Source organism: Polyodon spathula, chromosome 2 (genome assembly GCF_017654505.1).
Source record: "Polyodon spathula isolate WHYD16114869_AA chromosome 2, ASM1765450v1, whole genome shotgun sequence".
Classification (NCBI taxonomy): domain Eukaryota; kingdom Metazoa; phylum Chordata; class Actinopteri; order Acipenseriformes; family Polyodontidae; genus Polyodon; species Polyodon spathula.
The window spans coordinates 46,025,639-46,047,984 of record NC_054535.1 but is presented as its reverse complement, the minus strand read 5'-3'; the positions used below and the strand labels follow the sequence as shown (position 1 = coordinate 46,047,984).

Below are 22,346 nucleotides of genomic sequence, written 5' to 3'. Positions count from 1 at the left end.
CTGTGCGTTTCTTGAGGGAAGTCTAATTATTTGAACCGAGAGCGATTTGAAGAACTTTTTCTATACCTTTGTCTTCAGTTACATTAACTGGTCGACTACTGCCACACTGCGAGTATATTTCTTAAAGCTTTTTGTTTTGAAGTACTCCCTGGTTTCTCAGTGAAGCACTCCAGCATAGTTTGCTTCTGAGTTGTGGCAAGGCTGGACGTTCCTGTTGATTCTCCTCCATTGCTTGAAGATGGTCTTGCCTCAGCAAAGGGATGTTTTGCACGTAAATGATTATGCAAACTACTCCCGCTCCCCTGGTATGAAAAACTTTGTTTGCAAATGAAACAGAACACCCTTTCTTTTCCAAAGATTTTTCCTTCCAAGCTTAATTTTATACCCAAAACTAAATTTAAGTTTTCCCTAAATTTTCTGTTCTCTACAACTATCACCACTTGATACCGTTTGTGATGACTCACGTAATTTCCCTCATGTTAGTTACTTTGGATTTTAGCCCTGTAATGCCCAGACAAAAAAAAAAAAATCTAATTCTGCACTATTTAAATTGTAAAAAAAATAAATAATAATAATAACAATAATAATCTGCGATCAACTCTTCAGTTGTTGATTTAATCGGTCCGATTTAATCTGTTAATCTGTTACATGTGCATGAAGTAAATGTGGGTCATGGGGATCTTACTTGATACTAATAGCTCAAATTTTATATATAGCTGACACACACACACAATTTGTCTTGTCTTTATTTCTATAGCATCATCTCTTTTAATCCATCAATATTATTTCATTTTTTTAGCTGTAGTGATGATGATGACGATGATGTGCCACCACTGTCGGCTAAGTTTGCAGATATATACCCAATGAATAACTATGATGATGCCGAGGTTGTGGCCAATATGAACGGAATGCATGGCGAACTGAATGGTGGGGGCGAAAACATGGCACTAAAAGATGAGGTGTGTTTGTCTGTGCAACATAAAAAAATAACCCTTGGTGCTGCAGTTTTTTGTAACTAACTTGCTTGCTGTTTTATCTTTGTCACTCAAAATAATTCTTATCTATTTTTATCTCTTATGCATTATGATAAATCTGAGTTACATAAGGGAGTGTTTTATGAAATTAGTTACTTACTAATTTCATCAGGCCCAGACAACATGTCAACATCAGTCAGACTTTGTCAATATGGTAATTAGATAGAAAGATCAACCATTTCCTGATTTTAAATCCACTTTTTGATCAGGTTTGAGTTTGGAAAGTATCTTTAATGAAGTGGCATGAAATTAACATACACTGGGGCAGGGAGGACACACATTAGCAGTGAGAGTTTCTCTTGACCTCTTATTTCATTCTGATTTTCAACAGTCTCCACAAGTAAGCAGTACGAGCAGCAGCTCCTCAGAAGCAGATGATGATGAAGCCGATGGGGAGAGCAGCGGAGAGAGTCTGACCCCTGGAAAAATGGCTCTAATGAAGGATGATTTAGAGAGGGACAGTCCTCCACCGTCTTACCCAACTCAACAGGTGAAAAGGTTTAAAGGCCTTCTGTAAAATGTATTTGTGTTGAAATATGAAAATATAAAATTTATGTGTATATACTCCAGTTGACTTTGTGTCTAATGGGCATCAAACTTTAAGCAATACATTTGCATTTATGACACTTATGAGCCCTGGCCTCCATCCACTCCTTGTATGGGATGTGTTAAATACCAGGATTCTTTTAGGGGGAAACCTTTAGGATGTAGCATAAACACATATGATTTGGTTGTAATTAAATTAAATGCAGTGTTTATTTTTTTACAGGTTGATCAGGTTCAGCATGCTTGTGAATGTCATGTTTGTAAGCAAGAAGCAGCTGGACTAAATGCAGCAGCACTTTCATTTGGACGACATCCTTCTGGCCACCAGTTCTTAACAAAGAAAACTTCTCACCCTGCTCTGCACCTATACCCACACATCCATGGGCACCTGCCACTACACATGTCCCACCTACCCAGGCCTCTTCTCCACCCCAATCTTTATTCAAGTCCACCCTTTTCACACAATAAGGTAAGGCTGGTATTTGTATTTATTTATTTATTTTTATTTTAATATTCCCCCGGAAGACTTCTGTCAGGAATACATTTGAATATTTTATTTGAGTTGAATGAAATATAAAGATTCTAGCCACATTTAACTTAATGGAAATGGCTGTGTTGTGTATAAAGAGTTTTACGCCTTTTGTATCCAAAATGTGTTTGACATATAAACAAGATTTTTTTTAGATATGAATTCTTCAGCTCAAGTAAAAAGAGTTATTAAAAAGTTCTGGCCCAAATTTTTATTTACTGCCAAAATAACTTCAAAACTATACAGCTTTCATTTTTTTTTATTATTATTTAACGGGATCTAATATATATATACCTCAAATAAAACAGAGCTGATTTTTCATATTAAATGATTAACTAAAAATATTGTTCCCAACAGTTTGGTGACGATCAAAATTTTAAAAAAAATAGTAATAAAATCATTTTAATAATGAGATGTCCTTTTTCAGACACTTCCTTCAGCTCCGACATCTAACCATACAGGTAAACATCAGGTATTCAATGCTTCCCTTCAGGACCATATCTACCAGAACTGCTTTGGGAACACGACAGACTGGAACAGTTCTTTACCCCCATCTCTTAAATTTGAAAACTTGTGGGAATCCACTGTTATGAAAAACTGGAACCCTGCCATTTTTCTACAAGAACCACAGTCAGGTGAGGGGATGCATGGGTAGAGGAAAATCATGATTCAGACATAATGGGGTCTAATCAGTTGAGCTGAGTGTCATCATATATTTACTACAGACAGTGATTAAATCATTAAAACGGTACACGCTTACGGGTGGTGTGCACATTTGTACGCTAATAAGACACCCAAGCACTGTTTGTAAGTTTGATTCTCTGATACACAAATCAACTTAATTTAATGGTAATGGGAGCATTTTGATCTACTGCTGTATAGATGAATTGGATATAACCCAATTTTTACAAAGCGTGTGTATGTTCAGAATTATATTTGACAAATGTACCTGTTGTGTAAGAATATTTTGCAGCCTTTTTTGTTTTAAACTTTATACATTGAACTTTTACCCTTTTTATATAAACAGGTACTACTTCTTTTTCTATATTTTATTAGGAGATCTGTTGGGCCCTGCTGTCCCAGAAATTAGACCAGACACGCTTCCACCATCATCCAGTACAGAAACCACATCCACCACAGAAACCAAGGAAAAAAAGAACACAGCCAAGAAGAAATGTCTCTACAATTTCCAAGATGCCTTTATGGAACCAAACAAAGTTGTCATGGCCACCTCTTCAGCCACCTCATCAGTTTCCTGCACAGCTACTACTGTCCAGTCAAGTAATAATCAGATCAAACTTTCATCTAAAAGACCCACTTCCCTAGGTAAAGAGGGAAGGAGTACAAAGGGACCTTTAGCCATGCATTACAAGGATAGTGAAGGGAGCATATATGAACAAAATGCACTTTAATGTTGCATTTCCTTTTGTTCAGCCTTTTAGTAATTCTCACCATAGCCCATCAGTGTAATTCCCACACAGCTAAAATTAATACAAATACAATTTGTATTAATCACTTTTCTCAAATTTCTTACCCAGTTTGTCAGATCATTGATGTTAAATATTTATTTGCTGATCATTAGTTTCTTTGAACATCCTTAAGTTAGATTGTTTTTCTTTTTCTAAGACTGTAGTTCAGATAGGAAGTGAAGTTTAAATTACCAATGGAATTTAAGTATGTTAATTTAATCAACTGTCATGCGCTGTTTATTTTACACGCGCTGTTTTAAAAAAAAAAAAAAAATTCAGAGTAAAACAAGTTTAAAAGGCACTGAGTCACAAAAGGACACTCAGTACTATGTCTCCAGCCAAGCTCCACCCCTTGTTTGTTGTATTTTTCGCATACTTCTTTATAGACGTGCATACTGATAAATTCTCTCCTCGTTTTATCACCAAATTCCTCAATAATGCGATCCAAGTCATTATTTTACTACTGTAACATCTCAAAAAGCTCTGCGAAAGTCTGATATTCTTTGAGCGGTGGATGCAAAAGCAGCTATCTCCTTTGTTTATGACCGTGTTATCTCTGTGGTGCATGGGGCTATCAGATACGCCCTTTTTTCGGCTTCATTAGTCTCCTATCGGTCTCACTCGGCCATTGAAAGGTTTTCTCATATTTTTTTTCCGGAGAAAAAACGACTAGAGACCTGTGCATTAGGTCTTTTTGATGATGTCTGACCGGGTCTGACATCGGACTGGAAAGGGAAAATTGTAATGTTGGACCTGGTCTGACATAGGACCACAGAGGGTTAAAGAGTAAGTAGCAGGGTTCTGAAGAATATAGCGCTAACACCCCCACATGTTGCTACAACTGTTTAAATAACGTACCTGTAATTTTTCTTTTAATTAACAACCTGACAACTTTTTACACTTAAAACTTTAAAGTCTTTTTCAAAGCTCTTTTCAAAATGTCTGCTGTAGTGCACCAATAGTGTAAGGATTATACCCACATTGCCAAACAGGTAACACAACAATAACGATCCACACTGTGGTACAGAATAGAAAAGCTAGAGCACTTGTTATGGGTTTTTCCTTCCTGCAGTGATTTAGGGGACAGATCTCAAACCCTAGAGCACTAGAGGGGACATTTTAAAAAGAGGTTTGAAACAGAATTTAAAGTTGGAAGTGTAAAAAGTCAATGTTAACAATGAAAAGGAAAATTACAGGTACGTTACTTAAAAAGTTGTAGCAACACATGGGGATGTATGATGCTGTGTTTTTCAGAACTCCACTAGTTACTCTTTGATCTCTTCGAGTTACATGTGTTAATCTTTGCTATTATTATTTAATAACCATATTGTCTAAATTGTATGTTTTTAAAATCAGTGATTCATTCTTGACTTAAGGCAGCCTTCCCTTCAGGAAGAAATTATTGGTAAAAAAAAGTCAGAAAAATAAATACTTTGTATTAGTGTGCACAAATCTGGCTTCTAACCTGCTTGTTTTATTTTAGGTGAAGTATTCCACAATATAGGCAAAGAGGACCACAGGCACCCCACTCCAGCTGCACCTAGAAGTAGCCCCACAGGTTTAGCATTACTCCCCTCCCTAACAACTACAACACAGTCTCCTGCCTCTGCGCCTCATCTACCCAATCTCGCAACTCAACACTTCCCAAAGACTGCCGCTACAGCACCTGGGTTTATGGATCCTCACCAAGGACTGTGCCCCACCAGTGTTGTACTTCCTGCTGCTACCACAGAAAACTCTGTGAGCGCTCCACCTAGTGTTTGCAGGTTTGTTCACTGTTGTAAATCAGGACTGATACGTAGTTTACATACAGATGTTCACTGACAAGGGAACATCAATACAAGTTTTAATAATTGGTCAAATCAGTTCTACCTTACTGTAGAACTAAAGGCATATGCAAGTATTGGGGTTGGTATTTTTGTTAAATACTTACTGTTTCTCTCTACTTTAAATAGACTGTGAGACTGTTAATGTTCTAAGATCCTTGTCCAACTTTGTTTTGATGTGTGTATTTATTTCTGTTCATGTAGTGACCCAGATTGTGAGGGTCATCGCTGTGAAAGCAATAATGTGTATGACCATCAGCAGTATGATGGGGAGGAAAGCCAGGATGAGGACAGTTGTTCAGAACATAGTTCTAGCACCTCCACGTCCACCAATCAAAAAGAAGGAAAGTACTGTGACTGCTGCTACTGTGAATTCTTTGGTCATGGTGGGGTAAGTGTGTTTTATTTCTTATATTGGTTCATGTGCTGTCTGGGTGATTTTATCACCAGGACTAATAAACCACACCACCAGGGGTCCCCCGAGTAGCTCACCTGGTAAAAGCATAGCCATGTGCAAGGTGGGGTCATGCAGTGGAGGTTTGCATCCTGGCTGTGCGAAGTGGCCATTCTTTGCTTGGCATTCCGAAGGCAGTGTCACATTGGCTCTGGCACTCCCATGGGTTAGGGAGGCAAAACCATCAGGAACTTTCTTCTCATCGTGCTACAGCGAACCCTGCTATCCAGGCACCCAGTGAGCTCAAAAGTAGACACCTGCAGGGCTGGCCTTTGTCCTCCAGAGGTCGGTAGCTTGCTGACATCTGCTGTCGAGTTCCTGGGTGTAAAAGAGGAAGCTGACTTGGTTTTGGGGACCTTCAGTTTTGCTGAGATGGGAAATCGTCGGTAAAATAATTGAAAAGACTAAATTAAACAAAAAAAAAACTAAACAAAAAACAACACCAGATACATTATTGTAGGTAAAGTTCCTCTGTTTCCTTGGTTTACATTACAGATATGTGTTATGTTTGTGCTAACTGTTTATTGACCGTGCCAGAGGTTAGTATTTCTTTCTAATCTGTAGCCTCCAGCTGCACCAACCAGTAGAAACTATGCAGAAATGCGTGAGAAGCTGCGCTTGCGTCTAACAAAGAGGAAGGAGGAACAGCCAAAGAAAGACGATCCACTGAGCGACAGAGAAGGTGTTGAAGACCACCGGAAAGTGGAAGATCTGTTACAGTTTATAAACAGCTCAGAGTCCAAACCAGTTAACAGCTCCCGGGCAGCAAAAAGGGCACGGCACAAACAGAAAAAGGTAATTCTTGTTAAACTTCACCTACGTAAGATGTATGCTATTTGGCACAGATTGCTAGCATTTTAAATTGAACCAACCTTTCTCACCTAATCAATGTACCAGATTCACAAACATTTCAGTACCTCTTGTTTTGCCATTCCATGATTTTGTGATTGCAGCATTTATGATAGTACAAAGAAAAGGAATTTACATTACAGATAGGAGTAGTATTCTTCACTACTGTCACTTTTTTATTTTGGTATTTTATTACAGTTTTAGTGTGGTATTTATTGACTACACCATGTAACATTTATTTTTTTTTTTTTTTTTTTTTTTGTTCCTGGGTAGTAAGTGTTATTTCCTAATTGCTTATGCCTCAAAAGTGTAGAAAATGGCTATTATTCCCCACAAACTTTGCTTTTGTGACCAGGACAGTGATATTTCGAAATATCACTATTTCCAATGGGACAACGGGCAAATGTGTGTCTTTTCGTTCACAGTCAGAAAAAACATATGAATCCAAATTAACATGTATTTATACTAAAGTAATACAAAAATTACTACAAAAGATTTAGAAGTGAGTAGTTTTTCGAGATTTACGATTATACTGTATTTACAGTATAATCGTAAATCTTGAAAAACTACTCACTTCTAAATCTTTTGAAGTCATTTTATTTACAGTATAATCGTGAATCTCGAAAAAACTACTCGCTTCTAAATCTTTTGTAGTCATTTTTGTATATATAATATTTCTCAGAAAGATGGCTCTGCTGTAAGAAAGGGACATTTTGTGTGTCTGTTGTTGTTTTTACATTTATTTATTTATATTATGTTTGATGCTTCCCTGGTGGGGAATATACTGTAGAATGTATTTAAAGGGTGGACATAAACTAATTTAGCATTTACTGTTTTTCAGGTAAGCATTGAAATATTTAGGAACATTTGTTGTATTATTACCTTAGAGAAAATTTGCAATTTTGAATGACACAATTTTTTTTCTGCTTTTAATCAGTTGTGAAAGGTCTTGAAATACCTATTTTTAAGCTGTGAAATGTCATGAAATAAGCTATTTTTTTAAAGTGGAAAAAAATACATCCCTTCCTATCAGGTTTTTAAACAGCTACTTTAAGCTTGGGAAGCAGTCAGCAAGAAAGCCTGAAATAGATTGCAGCAAAACCACGCAACCTTTTACAGGGGGTCTCGTTAAACAGGAGCAACTCTGTGTAGCCCTTCAGTCTGCTCCGATCCAAGACGTATCTTTGTCCATGTTTTCCAGTTCTCCACAGCAGGAACTAGAACTCTGAGTAGGAGCAGCTGTATTACCTGCATGATTTAAAAAAAAAAAAAAGTATAATAATAATCTGTTGTTGGTCTGCTTACACCAGACAGTCGAGCGTCCAGGGGACGCAGACAACTGCAAACCTGAGAGTCCTGACACACACACGTGGATCACAATTGATTACAATACACATATATCAGTTATATTTAATTATGTCCACTGTTTTTAAGGCATTATATAGGAAAAAATGATACTGAATTCTAAATGTATTGTATCTTTGTATATAACAGTAAGCATTTCACTTGAGTGGGGAGGAATAATTAACAGTTAGTAATAGAACTTCAACATCAGGAGCCTAAATGTTATGTTGTTCCACAGATGGAGGAAAAAGCCCGCCTTGATGCAGAGGCCTTGGAGAGGGAGCAGCAGCAGATGCTTGAAGAGAAAAGGCGGCGGAAGGAGGAGGAGAGACTCCAACAAGAGCTTCAACGGCTTCAAGAACATCAGCTACTCCGAGCTGCCAAGAAAAAGAAAAAGGAGAAAATGAGAGAGGCTCTCAAAACAGACCCTGTTCTTCAAAACCCTCAGCCCTTAAAGGAGACTGCTCAGAATGCATTAGTAAAACTTCAGAATGGTAAGGTGCAGTCATGGGACAAAATAATTAATTCACCCTGTTCACCCATCAGGTCAGCATTTAATAAAGAGCAAAGAACAGTGCCTGAACCTTTTGTGACAAAGCAGAATTTGGGGAACGAGAAAGACTTTAAGCAGTCTCAGCTACTGCAGAAAGAGGAAAAAGCAAAACAGCCAGAGGTGCTTGTACCTCCTCACACTGCACCACATCGAGAGGTTAATAGCAAGCCAAAGCTAAAACAACAGCTTAGCAAACTGGTCACAGAGATGGGAAAACAGCCAGAGGTGCTTGTACCTCCTCACACTGCACCACATCGAGACGTTAATAGCAAGCCAAAGCTAAAACAACAGCTTAGCAAACTGGTCACAGAGATGGGAAAACAGCCAGAGGTGTTTGTACCTCCTCACACTGCACCACAACGAGAGGTTAATAGCAAGCCAAAGCTAAAACAACAGCTTAGCAAACTGGTCACAGAGATGGGAAAACAGCCAGCTGAAGCAACTAAGGTCACAGATATCCAGCTGAAGACTGCCAACAAGATCCAGGTAGAATTGAAGCTTAAGCAAGCTGATGATCTATCTGACCAGGAACTGAAAAAGGAAGAAAAGGTCAATGTTACAAATGGCAAGAAGCAATTAAATCATATAAAGGAGGACAAGCCCATGGTAATGATTGAATTGGCAGCTCCGCCTGAACAGCAGCAGAATAACAAGCCCAACACAGGAAAGACCAAGAAAAATAAAAAGAAGAAAGGAGATAAGCTAAACAATTCCATTGGTGAGTTTACTATTCTGGAACTTCCTAATTTTAAAACCCATTCAAAAAGTTTAGTGTTTTATCATTTAAATATCATATTGAAGAAATCCAGTATTGATTTTTTAAAAATAAAACAGTAGGATGTACAAATTTTTTAGGTGTTTTGGTTATTATTATTATTATTATTATTATTATTATTATTATTATTATTATTATTATTATTTTTATTATTATTATTATTTTAAGTATGTAACTTTATCTTGCTTTTACATTGGTATTGGAGAGCAAAGGTTCCCAAACTCGTGCGGGTGCCATCTACCAGCTACGTAGACCAGCCTAGAATAAGCCACGAGTCCACATGAACGTAACCTACAGGGCAAGTGTCAGTTGTGAGAATTTGTTGGGAACGTGTGTACCATAGCCGTTTTATTTTTGCCTGTAGCAAAGGCGCAGCGTTCAGTTGCCGAATTCCCCCCCCCCCCCCTTCTTGCAAACCTGAAACTGTGACAGATAAGGTCATTTATTATTATTATTAGTGGTAGTAGTACTTTTTGTAGCACGCATGAGCATATTATACCCCTTTTCCACCTGCACACCCCAGGCAAGCCAGCCTGCTATGGCTCGGATAGCTTGAGTTGCTTTTACACTGGAGAAAGGTGAGCCGAGCTGAGAGACGTCTCATAATGAACATGCTGAGTCGATTCAATTAAATGTCAGGCTACAAAAATTGAGCCAAGCATTAATTTAATAAAATTTACAGGGATTTTTTTATTGTTGAAAAGTACTTAGTGTGTGTGTTGGGGGGTGGGAGGCTTGATAAACATACAGTGCCATGAAAAAGTGTTTGCCCTGTCCTAATTTTGTGCATTTTTGCACATTTTTCACATTAAATTTGGTCAGATCTTTTCATGGGTTTGGTTGCAGTTATTACCGCTAAAGGTGGCGTAACCATTTATTGAGTCTAAGGGGGTAGTTACCTTTTCACACTGGGACATTAGGTGTTGCATAACTTTTTCTTTAAATAAATGAAATAAGTATCAAAATGTTGCGTTTTGTTCACTCAGGGTCCCTTTTATCTAATATTAGATTTTGGTTGAAGATCTGATAACATTCATTGTCAGAAATATGCAAAAATGCAGAAACTCAGACCGGGCAAATACTTTTTCATGGCACTGTACCTAAACAAAAAAGACAAAGACGGGGGACTGTATTACAGGTATACATGATTCAATTACGTCCTTATAAAATGAAACAACGTGGTTTAATGTTTCTATTTTATTATTATTATTTTATTTATTTATTTTTGATACTTTGATCAATAGTGCCAGCCCAAATATCTATATAGTGCTCCCGCGCTATAAGGCTCTCTGTTATAACGTGCCTCAGATATAATGCTCCTACAGCATGTCCCCCAATTCCCTATACTAATGGTTCATGCAATATATTTCTACAGTAAATACAGTACCGGTGTCGTAGGAAATGTTAATCACGCAAGCGCAGTAATGCAAAACTAGGCACAAGTAAGGCTTTTTATATTTATCTGACTATTTTATTTGCAAGACTATGTTGTTAGTGTGTGTTCGTGCCACTGTCTTTTAAAATGTGTGATCGACGACTCTATTTGGTAAATTGTTTTAAACCCCTGTCTCAAAAATCAGATGTAGTTTATGTGTGATCACAGAGATTTATTTATATATTAAATGATTTTACAGGTCAAAATGATGTCAATCTTTAATCAAAATTAAAATGTTTCAGTAATGTAATCTAATGACATGCTGCATCCATAATATTAGTATGACAAGGTCAAATTTTACATTTTAATATTACTATAGCTGTAACTTTACTACAGTTTCGATGTGTCAAACCGCAGGCCTACATATAGTAGCTATCATGGTTGGTATTAAACTACAAACTACTATATTTACCACGGTTTAGCAAAGGCATTAACTCTTTAGTTTTTAACTAATTAATGTATTGTTTCTTCCCAAACTTGTAATTGAAATACATGCATGATGATAACCACTCTCCTGTTTGTTTTACTATCCTAATTATACAAAGTATTAAAAAAAAAAAAAAAAAAAAAAAAAAATGAAACAACAAAGTGCATAATACAAAATAATAATAATACTCTATGAGCAACATTTTTCATCATGTGATTGTGCGCCGTGGCCTAGTTAGTAGTGGTAGCATGGAGCTCAATTTTTTCCATGACTGAAACGCGTGCTTTTTTAACTTTTGGAAAATCGTTCGCCTACCTGTCCACACGGTAGTGCTTCCCAAAACAAGAACACCTCCAGAAATGCAAAATAACGCTAAATATGTAACACATTTTGTCAGTTAACATTTGTTACACAAACAGATATACACATTAATATCACAGGCTACTTATAAATTTCATTTTAAATTATGTATTTGTTGCTAATATATTATAGTGCTAGATATTCGCATTCTCTTATCTAGCGTCATACTGTTGAATATATCCGATCTACTATAAATTATACTTTAAATGAAGGTTTTAATTACTTGCCAACGGTTGGAAACTGTTTTGACGAGGGAATCGGGGGTCCCTGTCCCCGGGGGGGGTCATACGCATCATACACATGGGAGGAGTCATACGCAAAAAAAAAAAAAAACACTATTATAATAGACATATCCTCCCAACTCAACACGAAACGACCATCATGACAATAAAAATAGACATATTAAAGCGTTCTTACCTTTGTATAAGTTAGTGGTCAGCAGATGTCAGCCACTCGAAGAGCACAGCATGTAGTTTTCACTAACTCTACTGTGCAGAATTTTTTTTTTTATTTTCTATCGGTAAATATCAGGACTTTCTTCCTATGCATCAAGATGTGGGACTGTTGCCATGCATGCATTTTAAATGATTTATTTTGTGTTAATATTCTCTTATCTAGCGTCATACTGTCAAAGATGATCTACTCATTTATATAAATTATACTTACCAACTTCATTTTAAATTATTTATTGTTTGTTAATGTAGCCGATCAACTTATTTTCAAGGCTTGATCCACTTGTTTCCCAGCCTAAACTCGTAGACATTGGAAACGATGGAACCTTCCCTTTTAAATTCTAGAGCTTGATCAACACGTTTCCTAGGACACCGGTGTTGTTCAAACTGTAAACAACTTCTCTGTCTCCCCCTTTTGATACAGTATCTGAACTGAAGAGAAGCTGTGCTGGCACTTTAGAACACAGACATCTTATTCAGCATTTGTTTTATAACTAAATAAATATTAGGCCTATTACATGATGCTTTCCTGATGTATTCACTTTTTTGCTGCGAGAGGAGCTGCGGCTGTCTCCGGGAGATTTGATGCTTCAGACCCGCTCTAGCAGGCGAGCCCATTCCCTCTTCCCTTCTCGGACTTGGTTTGATTGTCTGTCACTTCGAACTGAACTCCCGACCGCGGTTTAGCCAGGCTATTTATGGTTTAAAAACTGCTAATTAAAGTGATCCACAAGTGAGAGTGTTACCTTTTTTTGTTTTTGTAAAAAAAAAAAATGTAGCATTGATTACATGGTGCTTTATGCATGGTTAATTCACAGAAAGTTACATTTTTGCTTCACTCTATGTGCATTATAGAGAGGGAGTTACTTTATTTTGTATTTTACTCAGGTGTGTGTTATGTGCCCTGCAGTGTAAAGGTAAGGAATTAGGAAAACATCTAGCAATTGTGGTCCTAAGGGTTGTCACTTTTTTCTTGGAATGATGCTTGAGCGTGATGACGAAATGCAATAACCCTGCCCATAGTGTGCTTCGGCCCCCGAGACAGATTTAGATATGTTGCGAGGCTGGAGTTTAACGGTACGGTATGGGCAGTGTTGCCAATTTAGCGATTTTGTCACTAGATCCAGCGACTTTTGGGTTTCCCTAGCGATAAAAACATCGTCAATGTGACTAGCGACAAATCTAGCGACTTTCACTGCCGACAACAGTGATTTTCAGAGAAAGTAGTTGCCAATTTGTATCATCGCAACATAAGTCACACGCAGCTCAATACACCACGCTTCTCTCCTCCTGAAGAAATACAGTGGTGGCATGCTTCATGTAGTGCAGATTTCCACAGATCTGCAGAGTTCTGGACATAATCGCAGAGATGCACACTCTTCGAGGGCTGCTGCTTGATGTCACTCAACTCCACCTGCAGAAATCTGTGCAGATCCTGCACAGCCCAGCGCAGCTTTGAAAAGATGCTGTGGAGCTGGTTGCGGCTGTGAACCAAAGAGATCATGAGTGACCTGCTAATCGTAATGCAAATAACTACTACAACTGCTGCCTCCTTGTTAACGGAAGGAAACAACATCAGTTATTTAAACAAACATAATGTACTAAGTCAGTGATAAGTGATGTATAATGCTACAATAAAATCAATTGCATCAGACTATGTATAGATTACACCGTGTAACAATTTTTTTTTTTTTTTTGTTCCTGGGTAGTAAGTGTTATTTCCTAATTGCTTATATCTCCAAAAGTATAGAAAATGGCTATTATTCCCCACAAACTTTGCTTTTGTGACCAGGACAGGTACATTTCAAAATATCACTATTTCCAATGAGAAAACGGGCGCTTTTGTGTCTTTTCGTTCACATAGTCAGAAAAAAACAACATATGAATCCAAATTAACATGTATTTATACTAAAGTAATACAAAAATGACTACAAAAGATTTAGAAGTGAGTAGTTTTTCGAGATTTACGATTATACTGTAAATTTACAGTATAATCATAAATCTCGAAAAACTACTCGCTTCTGAATTCTAAAAAATTATATCGGTAAACCTGTATATACGATATATCGCCCAACCCTAGATGCTTTACTGGAAACGGTCTGATCCAAAGCTTTCAGAGCTGTCATTCAACAACAAACAAAACGCATGCTACTGTAGTTAAGAATCCCTTTCTTTTATTATTATTATTATTATTATTATTACGACTACTTTAAATGTTCACATTTTAATAGGGTATGTTTGTTTCTGTTGTATTTGTGACTGTGTGGCATCTCTAAAGCCACACGGCTGCAGATGTAGGAATGTTTATTTTTATTTGTTTGCTTGTATATTTTACAAATTAATTAAATACTCGTTCATTGTGTGAAATGTATCTGCCTTTTTTTGTGATGGAAAGGCATGGGATATCAATAGGTGCAGATCATATAAGAAAAAACTATGTCTGGTATTTTGTGGATGCGCTAAATCAGGCCATCTCAAACTCGGTCCTGGGGACCCCCGGTGGCTGCTGGTTTTCATTACAACCGAGCTCTCAGTTGCTTAACTAGATCCTTAATTTAACTGATAATTTGCTTAAACAGACCTTTTTACTTGTTTTCAGCTCTTGAACAGTTGCATGTTTCAAGTTAGCTATAACATTTATAAGTAACTTGAACTACAACTGTTTAAGAGCTGAAAACAAGTAGAAAGGTCCAATTAAGCAAATTAGCAGTTCAATTAAGGGTCTAGTTAAGTAATTGAGAGCTCGGTTGGAATGAAAACCAACAGTCACAGGGTCCCCAGGACAGAGTTTGAGAAGCCCTGCGCTAAATGAACCAGTTGAGTCAGAAATTGTGAATGCTTTGCGAGAGTCGGGATTCTATACTTTAATTTTAGACGAAAGCACAGACATAGCAACAGAGAAACAGCTGCTGCTTTTCCTACAGTATCTGTCAAAAGTAAGTTTAAATTTAACGTGTACTCCGTCTTACCTATTTATTAATTGTAAAAATATATACTCTGTTAAGAGTTAACAATATGGCAGCAGCAACTCCATAGTAAATAGATAAATCTTACCCACAGGAGATCATACTTTTAAAGCAATGTGTGAAAACTGAAAAGCTAGCAATAGCTAATAAATAATAATGGTTAGCCTGTGTGGGGTTATTATGTGGTTCCATCTCGCACCCTTTTTAACCACTGCTAAGCTTTTAACCCTTAACCACTTCAACTCCAGATGTTAAAATGAAACTCCTTCCCAGGTACCAGATTTTGAAAATAATAATAATGTTTTCAAACCTGTAATTGCTATAAAATGTTAACATATATGAACAAAACACAAATAAATGACCAAAACTGTTTATGTTGCTGAGTACTACATACCGATATTCAATATAGAGATAAAAACAAGTTTTTTTTTTGTTTTGTTTTTGAACAAAAACACTGCTAATAACAGTAATAATCAGTAAACAGTAAATATCAAAAAAATTAAACAACATCAAAGTGTATGCTATTATCGAAATGCTCTGTGCCATTTATTGAAATGTTCAATACAACAGAACCCGGGGCTGCCTTCGCAAACAACTGCATAATTTTTCTTGTGCTGTCTTTTGTTTTCATTTTAGTAGCAGACTCTGCACCTTTGTTGCAGTCTCTGCTTCCCTTGTGTTGGAGGGATAGTCACAAGTGCATGTACACCGCTACTTTGCACAGGCATTGTGATGGATCTGGCTGCCGCATTGCCTTGTACCCAGTGCTGTGTTTTGTCACAGCACTGCCATTTCAAACCAACAGCTTCCAGTTTGCAGCTGGCTTACCCGTACAGTAACTGCATGCTCTTCTGTTTGTACAGTTTGTACTGTTTTTGGCTCCACATCCTCTTCATTATTGCTGTGTGATCAGTCCGCATCACTGTCGCTGGTTTCAAAATCCTCTGAACCAGCTTCACTCCCTTTGCTCATTATAGAAAGACTACGTACGTTGCCATGTTTAGCTTTCGATAAAAACTATCTAAACTACAACTAAACAAGTAAAACTAATAATAAAATGAATTTATAATTTAAAACACTATATATATATAGTGCATGCATGAATTCGCTTCATTGTTTTTTCATAATGATGCTATAATAATAAATATATAAGCTTAACAGTAGATACCTGGTGAGTGCTTGGCTCTTTAAGACATTCTGTTGAATGTGTAGATAAATGAAAAAAAAGAAACTATTTTAATGCATTTTAATTCCAGGCTATAAGGCAACAAAAGGTGCACATTTTGAAAGTGGGTGAGGCACTGTTTATATACACACTTGTAAAAGTTGAATGGCTTCCCGGAATACATCTGTCGTGTAAACACCCACAGGTAGATTGGAATCGCTACATGACACACAATTAGATACAAATGTCACCTGACCCTCCCCCGACTTTTATTACACATTCCACAGTACTAGCACTGCCTTAGAGAATGAAACCCGAAACGCTAGACTAAGAAACCGCTCATAGAATAGAATGGGAAACTTGATGTACGCACGTACCACATGGTACTGTAAGTGGGTTTTCATTTGACTTATGTGCATACGTCATGGTGTTGAAGTGGTTAAGTGTGGTATAATAATAAATCAAACTATTGTAGCAGAGCAGGGGCCCTGCAAATGTAAAAGTATTTGTTTTGTGACAGGGGAAGTGAAAAGCCTCCCTGCCAAGCTAATTGTGTTTTTTTATTATTTAATTGTATTGTTTAATTGTATTTGTTAATTGTTTTGACAGTTGGCTCGTTATTGTAAATTAGAGCCAACTGCCAATATTTAAGGAGAGCAGTCAGTCTGCTAGAGGATGCTGCTGTCCTGCAAGTTAGTCAGGGACCTGCTTAAGTTTAGTTAGTGCTCGTAAGAGCTAGGTTTTTGTTTATTTTTGTTTTATACAACAATAAAAGTGCGCTAAAAATTCAAGTTTCAGTTTCTGGGTCATGTTATTATAGGGGCACGAACCCGAAATAAGGCCAATCTTGTCCCGCTATGTAATGATATATCCAACGAAAACAGATTTTAGTTGGATATGTTACACTTTTGAGTATACTATTGTGTGGTATTATTGGATTTCTGTGCTTCTTAGTCAAAAGGTTAGCTTTCTCAAGGTGGTTACAATTGAAGGCAGTGCTGACGCCAGTGTTTTTTGCAGTAGTATAAAGCAATTCTATGCAGACCACCAGCTTAGCATGCAGTCTATATCTAAGTAACAACTGGCAAGGCTGCAGTTATGATAGGATCTCGGACAGGCTTAATAGAGTTAAATATACAGAGGATGAATTGGAGACAGAGCCAGAGTAAATGTGTTGTATATGTTTAAAATTAAAGCTAATTGTAAAATTGTTCAGATACTAATGTTGGAGTATTGTTTCAAAATTGTTTAAACAAAAATAATAAATTAAACAGTTGATGCATTGCAGAAAGTTTTGCACTGATAATTTACCTTTTCTCAGTCAAAATGGCAAGTTTCTCAGAATCTAAAAATCTTCGAGGGAATGCTGCTCATGACCCACCTGAGTAGCCAGATCATTTTCTGCCCAGTGAGACAGTGTGTGAAAAAGCAGTAGCAACCAAAAAAGTTCAAAAACTTAGTGAGAATAAAGGTTTAGAAATTGCTTATTTACACAAAATGATAGGTAGAAAAAATAATAATATAATAACTTGCTGTATTTTATCAAGTAAAACAGAAAGGCTACCTGCACAGATCTATAAACCTTGTTTTTTACTGCTTTTAAGGTGATCACTGTTAGAAATACAACACGTACAATTGCACTTTGAGTAAAATTTCACTTAGTTTTATACAATGGAACAGGTATTTGTAGCATTTAGTTTGTTTTTTAAATAACTTGAATTATTTAATCAAAGTTCAAACTAATTTAAAAAATACATTTATTATTATTTATTATTATTATTTATTATTATTATTATTATTATTATTATTATTGCCTTCTTACACAACCATATTTTTGTTTGAGGCTATTCTAGCTTTTTTTTTTTTTTTTTGCAATTCTGTGCTTGTATAACAAATACATAGTTAACTTTTATAGCTGTTCAGTGTGAAGGGTGTGCTTGCTTTTTCCACAGAGAAGGTCTAATCTTGGATTGATGCTAGATAAACTGACACTCAGATCATTGGATGGTTGCATTCTGGCACGGTATTTGTTCTTCATAGCTGAAAATGTGGATTTGCATAAGTTGTAGACAAGGAAACAAGTACTTTCAGTGCCTGTGACTCCAAAGTTGGGTATTCCAACAACACAAACCCAGAATGTGCCAAGGGCATTTGGGTCTTGACGAAACTGAAGTTAAGAGTCCTGTCTGAAGACTATTTAGTCAGTTCTTCTTCAGATCTTCCAGTTAAGTCTTGTGTTGAACTGTGGTGAGGATTTTAAACCCAGTCCCAGGCTTCATCTTTGACATCTGGAAAATATTCCACTAGTTTTGTGGCAAAATCATTTAAGTGAAAGATGACCATTTATTTTATAGCCACATGTCTAGTTTGGCACAATGAGGAAACATGTCCAGCATGCCATTTTCAACTTAAGTTTTCCCACAGTTTCACTTTCTTCTGAAAGGTGACAATTTTGTCTTTTGAAAGTTAAAACAGGCATTTTTCCCCTGCAAACGTCCATTAAGGTTGTTCAGATGGCTGAATACGTCGACCAAATAAGCTACTTTGACAACCCATTTTGATTGCAGTATTCAAAACTTCATGGTCTGGCTGCATTACCTTGCATTTGAGTGCCTGATGATGTAAAAAGCAATGGTTGTTACAGCATTGCTTGCAACTTCCAGAAATCTTGCTGTTACTCCACTGTGTTTACCAGTCATTGCTGCAGCACCATCCGTGCACAATGCAACACACTTTTTTTCTATTAGAGACCCTCAGATTTAATGTAGTTATTTAAGCATTCAGAAATGGTGGCACCTGTGGTTCTATCCTTGAGCTTGTCATAAAATAAAAAAATCTTCAATAACCTCCTCATGCAACACACAACGTACAAAAACCATGAGATGTGCAGATTTGTTGATGTCTGTGCTTTCATCAATTTGAAGAATGAACATGCAGCTTTCACAAAGCCATTGAGTGAGCTGCAAACTTACATCTACTGACATTTTTTCAATACGCCTTTGTACAGTATTCGTTGACAGTGGCAAACATTGGATCTTTTGTGCGGCTTCCTTACCTAGCCTTTGCTCACCGATATCCAATTAGGCGGATAATAACAGCTCCTCACTGATTTGTGAGGCTTTTTTGATTTTGCAATGTGTAGAGATGCAAGACGCGATGCATTTCATGGCTTTTTCAGGAACTGTGGCATTTCTTAAAACACATGGCTTGGCCAATATATTATTTTAAAAATCACATCCTTTTGCATATTCGGGGTGTTGGGTAATTAGATGCTTTTAAAATGTTGGTGTCGTCTTTCCCTTTGCAAGCATTTCCAAGCACAACACACAGTTTGGAGCTAGATCATTTTCAGCCCCACAAGCAATAAAGCCAAACTCAACATAACTGGTCATAATTCCTTGAAACTGGTTTGCTTTTCTTTACAGTTGGAGGCGTTGGACTTGTACTTAGATCGCTAGTACTCCTTTGTTTTAAAAACGTATCCATTTTAACAAATGGTTTGCATAAATACACATTACCAGCATAACTACCGAGCACTGGTGAATATGTTCAGTTGGAGCATGTGATAACTTTCTGGTCCAGACCATTTATATTTGGGTGGGGGGGCTGCATTGTTGTAATTTATTTGTCAAGTAGTGATTTTATCTTTTGTCTGTTTTATTTTTGTCAGATTAAAGATGTTTGTTTTACTGTGTTTGGCTCTACAACCCACAGTTTGGGAACCGCTATAGAGCTTTCTTCGGTGTCCTGTTTAACATTTGATTAGTTAATCTTTCTAACTCAAGACTTTTTTTTTTTTATGTAGTCAGTGTTTGCCACTTTAAATTAAATGCTTTGTGAATCTGGTTTATTTATTTATTTATTTTCTCCCTCCCCAGATGATGTCTTCCTACCAAAAGACATTGACCTAGACAGTGTAGAAATGGATGAGACAGAGCGGGAAGTTGAGTATTTTAAAAGGTAAACCGTCTTTCTACATGTTCTGTCCTATATGGTAAGCAAAAATCCAAGTAAGAGCAAGTATTCGTTTCCTGCCCACTAGTATTTTGTTTTTGTCACATCACAACATATTAAATCAGTACATTTGAATCCAGTGGTGGGAGTAATGGGGGGGGGGGGGGGGGGATAACTTGGATATCAGAATCTGGAGGTTCAAAATTTCAAATACACCAAATAGAAGTTGTTTTCAAGCATCCCTGTGAGGGCTTATATTTTTTAAGTTACAGCCACCTCCACCACAGTGTCATAGCCCAGGCAGCATTTTATGTAATGATTTCATATTTATTATTAAGAATGAAAATGTAGATTATTCTTTACTTATCTATACTTATTAAATACCTGAACTATAAAATAAAATGTAAAAATTGAAAATGTTTAAATTGAAGCTGTGCTTGTGTTGTCATGCTGGTCAACCCCATTACACTGCAATAGACAGCTGTAGCTATGTGTATTTTTGTGGAAATTATGCAGAATCTTATTTCATTTAATATTGTAGTTTTCAGTTATTTACTAGCTGTGTGTAATTATCCAAAGCTCCATGTACTTATGGCTAAGCATTGACTAATTTGTATTGTTAGCAAAAACTATTTAAAAGTCAATTTGTTTTCTAATATCCAGTTATTTTTTTCAGGTTTTGCTTGGACTCTGCTAGACAGACCAGACAGCGGCTTTCCGTCAACTGGTCAAACTTTAGCCTGAAGAAAGCCACCTTTGTTGCACACTGACAGTATACAAAGACTTTGCAGAAACCAATCAACGATGACGCTGCTGACTCAGTCCTGCTTTGCTAAAAGCTCCTCTGTGAAGAACACTTTTGGCCTAATAATCTTGCAAAACCTGAAAAAAAAGCAGCTACCTTCTACCTGGATTTGTTTGCTTGTGTGCTTGTAGTCTACGAGTGGGACATTTCTCTTGACTGGCCATATCCTGGAGTAGTCCAGACTGCTTAACTTACGTTTGGATGAAGGCCCTCCAAAAATAGAAAAGAAAACGTTAACTGTGGCTATCACACATGCATCCGGCACTTCATTCAGATTACTGACAAAGGATTGATCTTGGTCAGTGTCACTCTACTCTGCTCCAGCATTCCCCAAACAAGATTTTAAAAAGGAAGGCTAATACTTGACACAGGTTTTTTTGTTCTGTTTCACAATTCACGGTTTCAGAAGAGTACAGCTTACGCTATGTGTTTGAATGTATTTGAATACTTGCAGAATGGAATTTAAAAAGAACAATACTCACACTATCGATCTGTTATAGAGTGTATATTGTATTAACACCGAAGCCTAACTGGCTACTTTTTTAACATATTGTTAAGTAATATTAAAAATCTTGTCTTTCTTTTTGAAAGATGGAATACAGTAGTATGGCAGGAAGATGTCTCTTGTGTCTTGAATGTTTGTTCCTTTTTTTATTTTTATAAAGAAATGTTTCACCACTGCATTGATCACTGAAATGTGTGAAGGTGAGTTGGCAGGTGTCGTGAGATTTATTTTATCATCTACGGAAAAAAAAAGGTGGCTTTGGACATTGACCATGGCCAACTTGAATGTAAAATGCAGAAATTATATATTTTTTGTTTAGAACCATTGTTTATTTATTTATTTATTTTTTTGGGGAGCTTTTTTTTTTTTTTTAGACCACAATAATCGTAATGGATTTAAAGTTTATAACATGCTCATATTAAAAGGCAAGGGAAGAAATAGGTTTTAATTTTATCAGGGGAGGGGGAGGGATTGATTACTTGAATTTAGAAGCTAAAGAAAAAATCATGTTCGTTTACTGGTATTCGATCAATCCAATGTAATTCAATAAGCTACTTCATTTTCAGTCTGAACAAACTATTCTGCTTAAAATATTCATCATAAAACAGAGGCTTTATGTTCAGAAGTCTTCACAGGATCACCCATATGGAAGCTACCATGTTGGCAGCACAACAGAATTTGGAATACACACTTCTATAAATAACAAATAAAGTCCACAAATAAATACTGAATTGCACCTTTGTAAATGCCATCATCTATATTGCTGCTTTTACTACATGTCATTGGAAGCAACCTATTAGATTACAAGTAACACAGCGAAGATTAACACTTGTAAGTTCACACAACAAATACAGGGATTTTATATTATACACATATTATACATATTTTTGTCTGCCAT

The 22,346-nt window shown here is 36.7% G+C and overlaps 1 protein-coding gene across 3 annotated transcripts in view; it reads left to right on the top strand.

Annotated features, from left to right (window-relative positions):
• LOC121297257 (protein FAM193A-like) overlaps window positions 1-21,524 on the top strand; it is a 48,498-nt gene extending 26,974 nt beyond the window's left edge. The window contains exons 12-22 of one of the 3 annotated variants that reach the window (XM_041223468.1): window positions 800-959; window positions 1,366-1,524; window positions 1,804-2,049; window positions 2,603-2,744; window positions 3,166-3,435; window positions 5,062-5,344; window positions 5,609-5,795; window positions 6,423-6,653; window positions 8,290-9,322; window positions 20,063-20,144; window positions 20,815-21,524. In XM_041223468.1, the coding sequence (XP_041079402.1) occupies window positions 800-959; window positions 1,366-1,524; window positions 1,804-2,049; window positions 2,603-2,744; window positions 3,166-3,435; window positions 5,062-5,344; window positions 5,609-5,795; window positions 6,423-6,653; window positions 8,290-9,322; window positions 20,063-20,144; window positions 20,815-20,908 (2,887 nt within the window). In that variant the 3' untranslated portion in view covers window positions 20,909-21,524. Of the gene's footprint in view, window positions 1-799; window positions 960-1,365; window positions 1,525-1,803; window positions 2,050-2,536; window positions 2,745-3,165; window positions 3,436-5,061; window positions 5,345-5,608; window positions 5,796-6,422; window positions 6,654-8,289; window positions 9,323-20,062; window positions 20,145-20,814 lie in introns of all 3 variants that reach the window. The other 2 variants (XM_041223459.1, XM_041223449.1) reach the window with 2 other exon arrangements.
• Window positions 21,525-22,346: the final 822 nt, after the last annotated feature.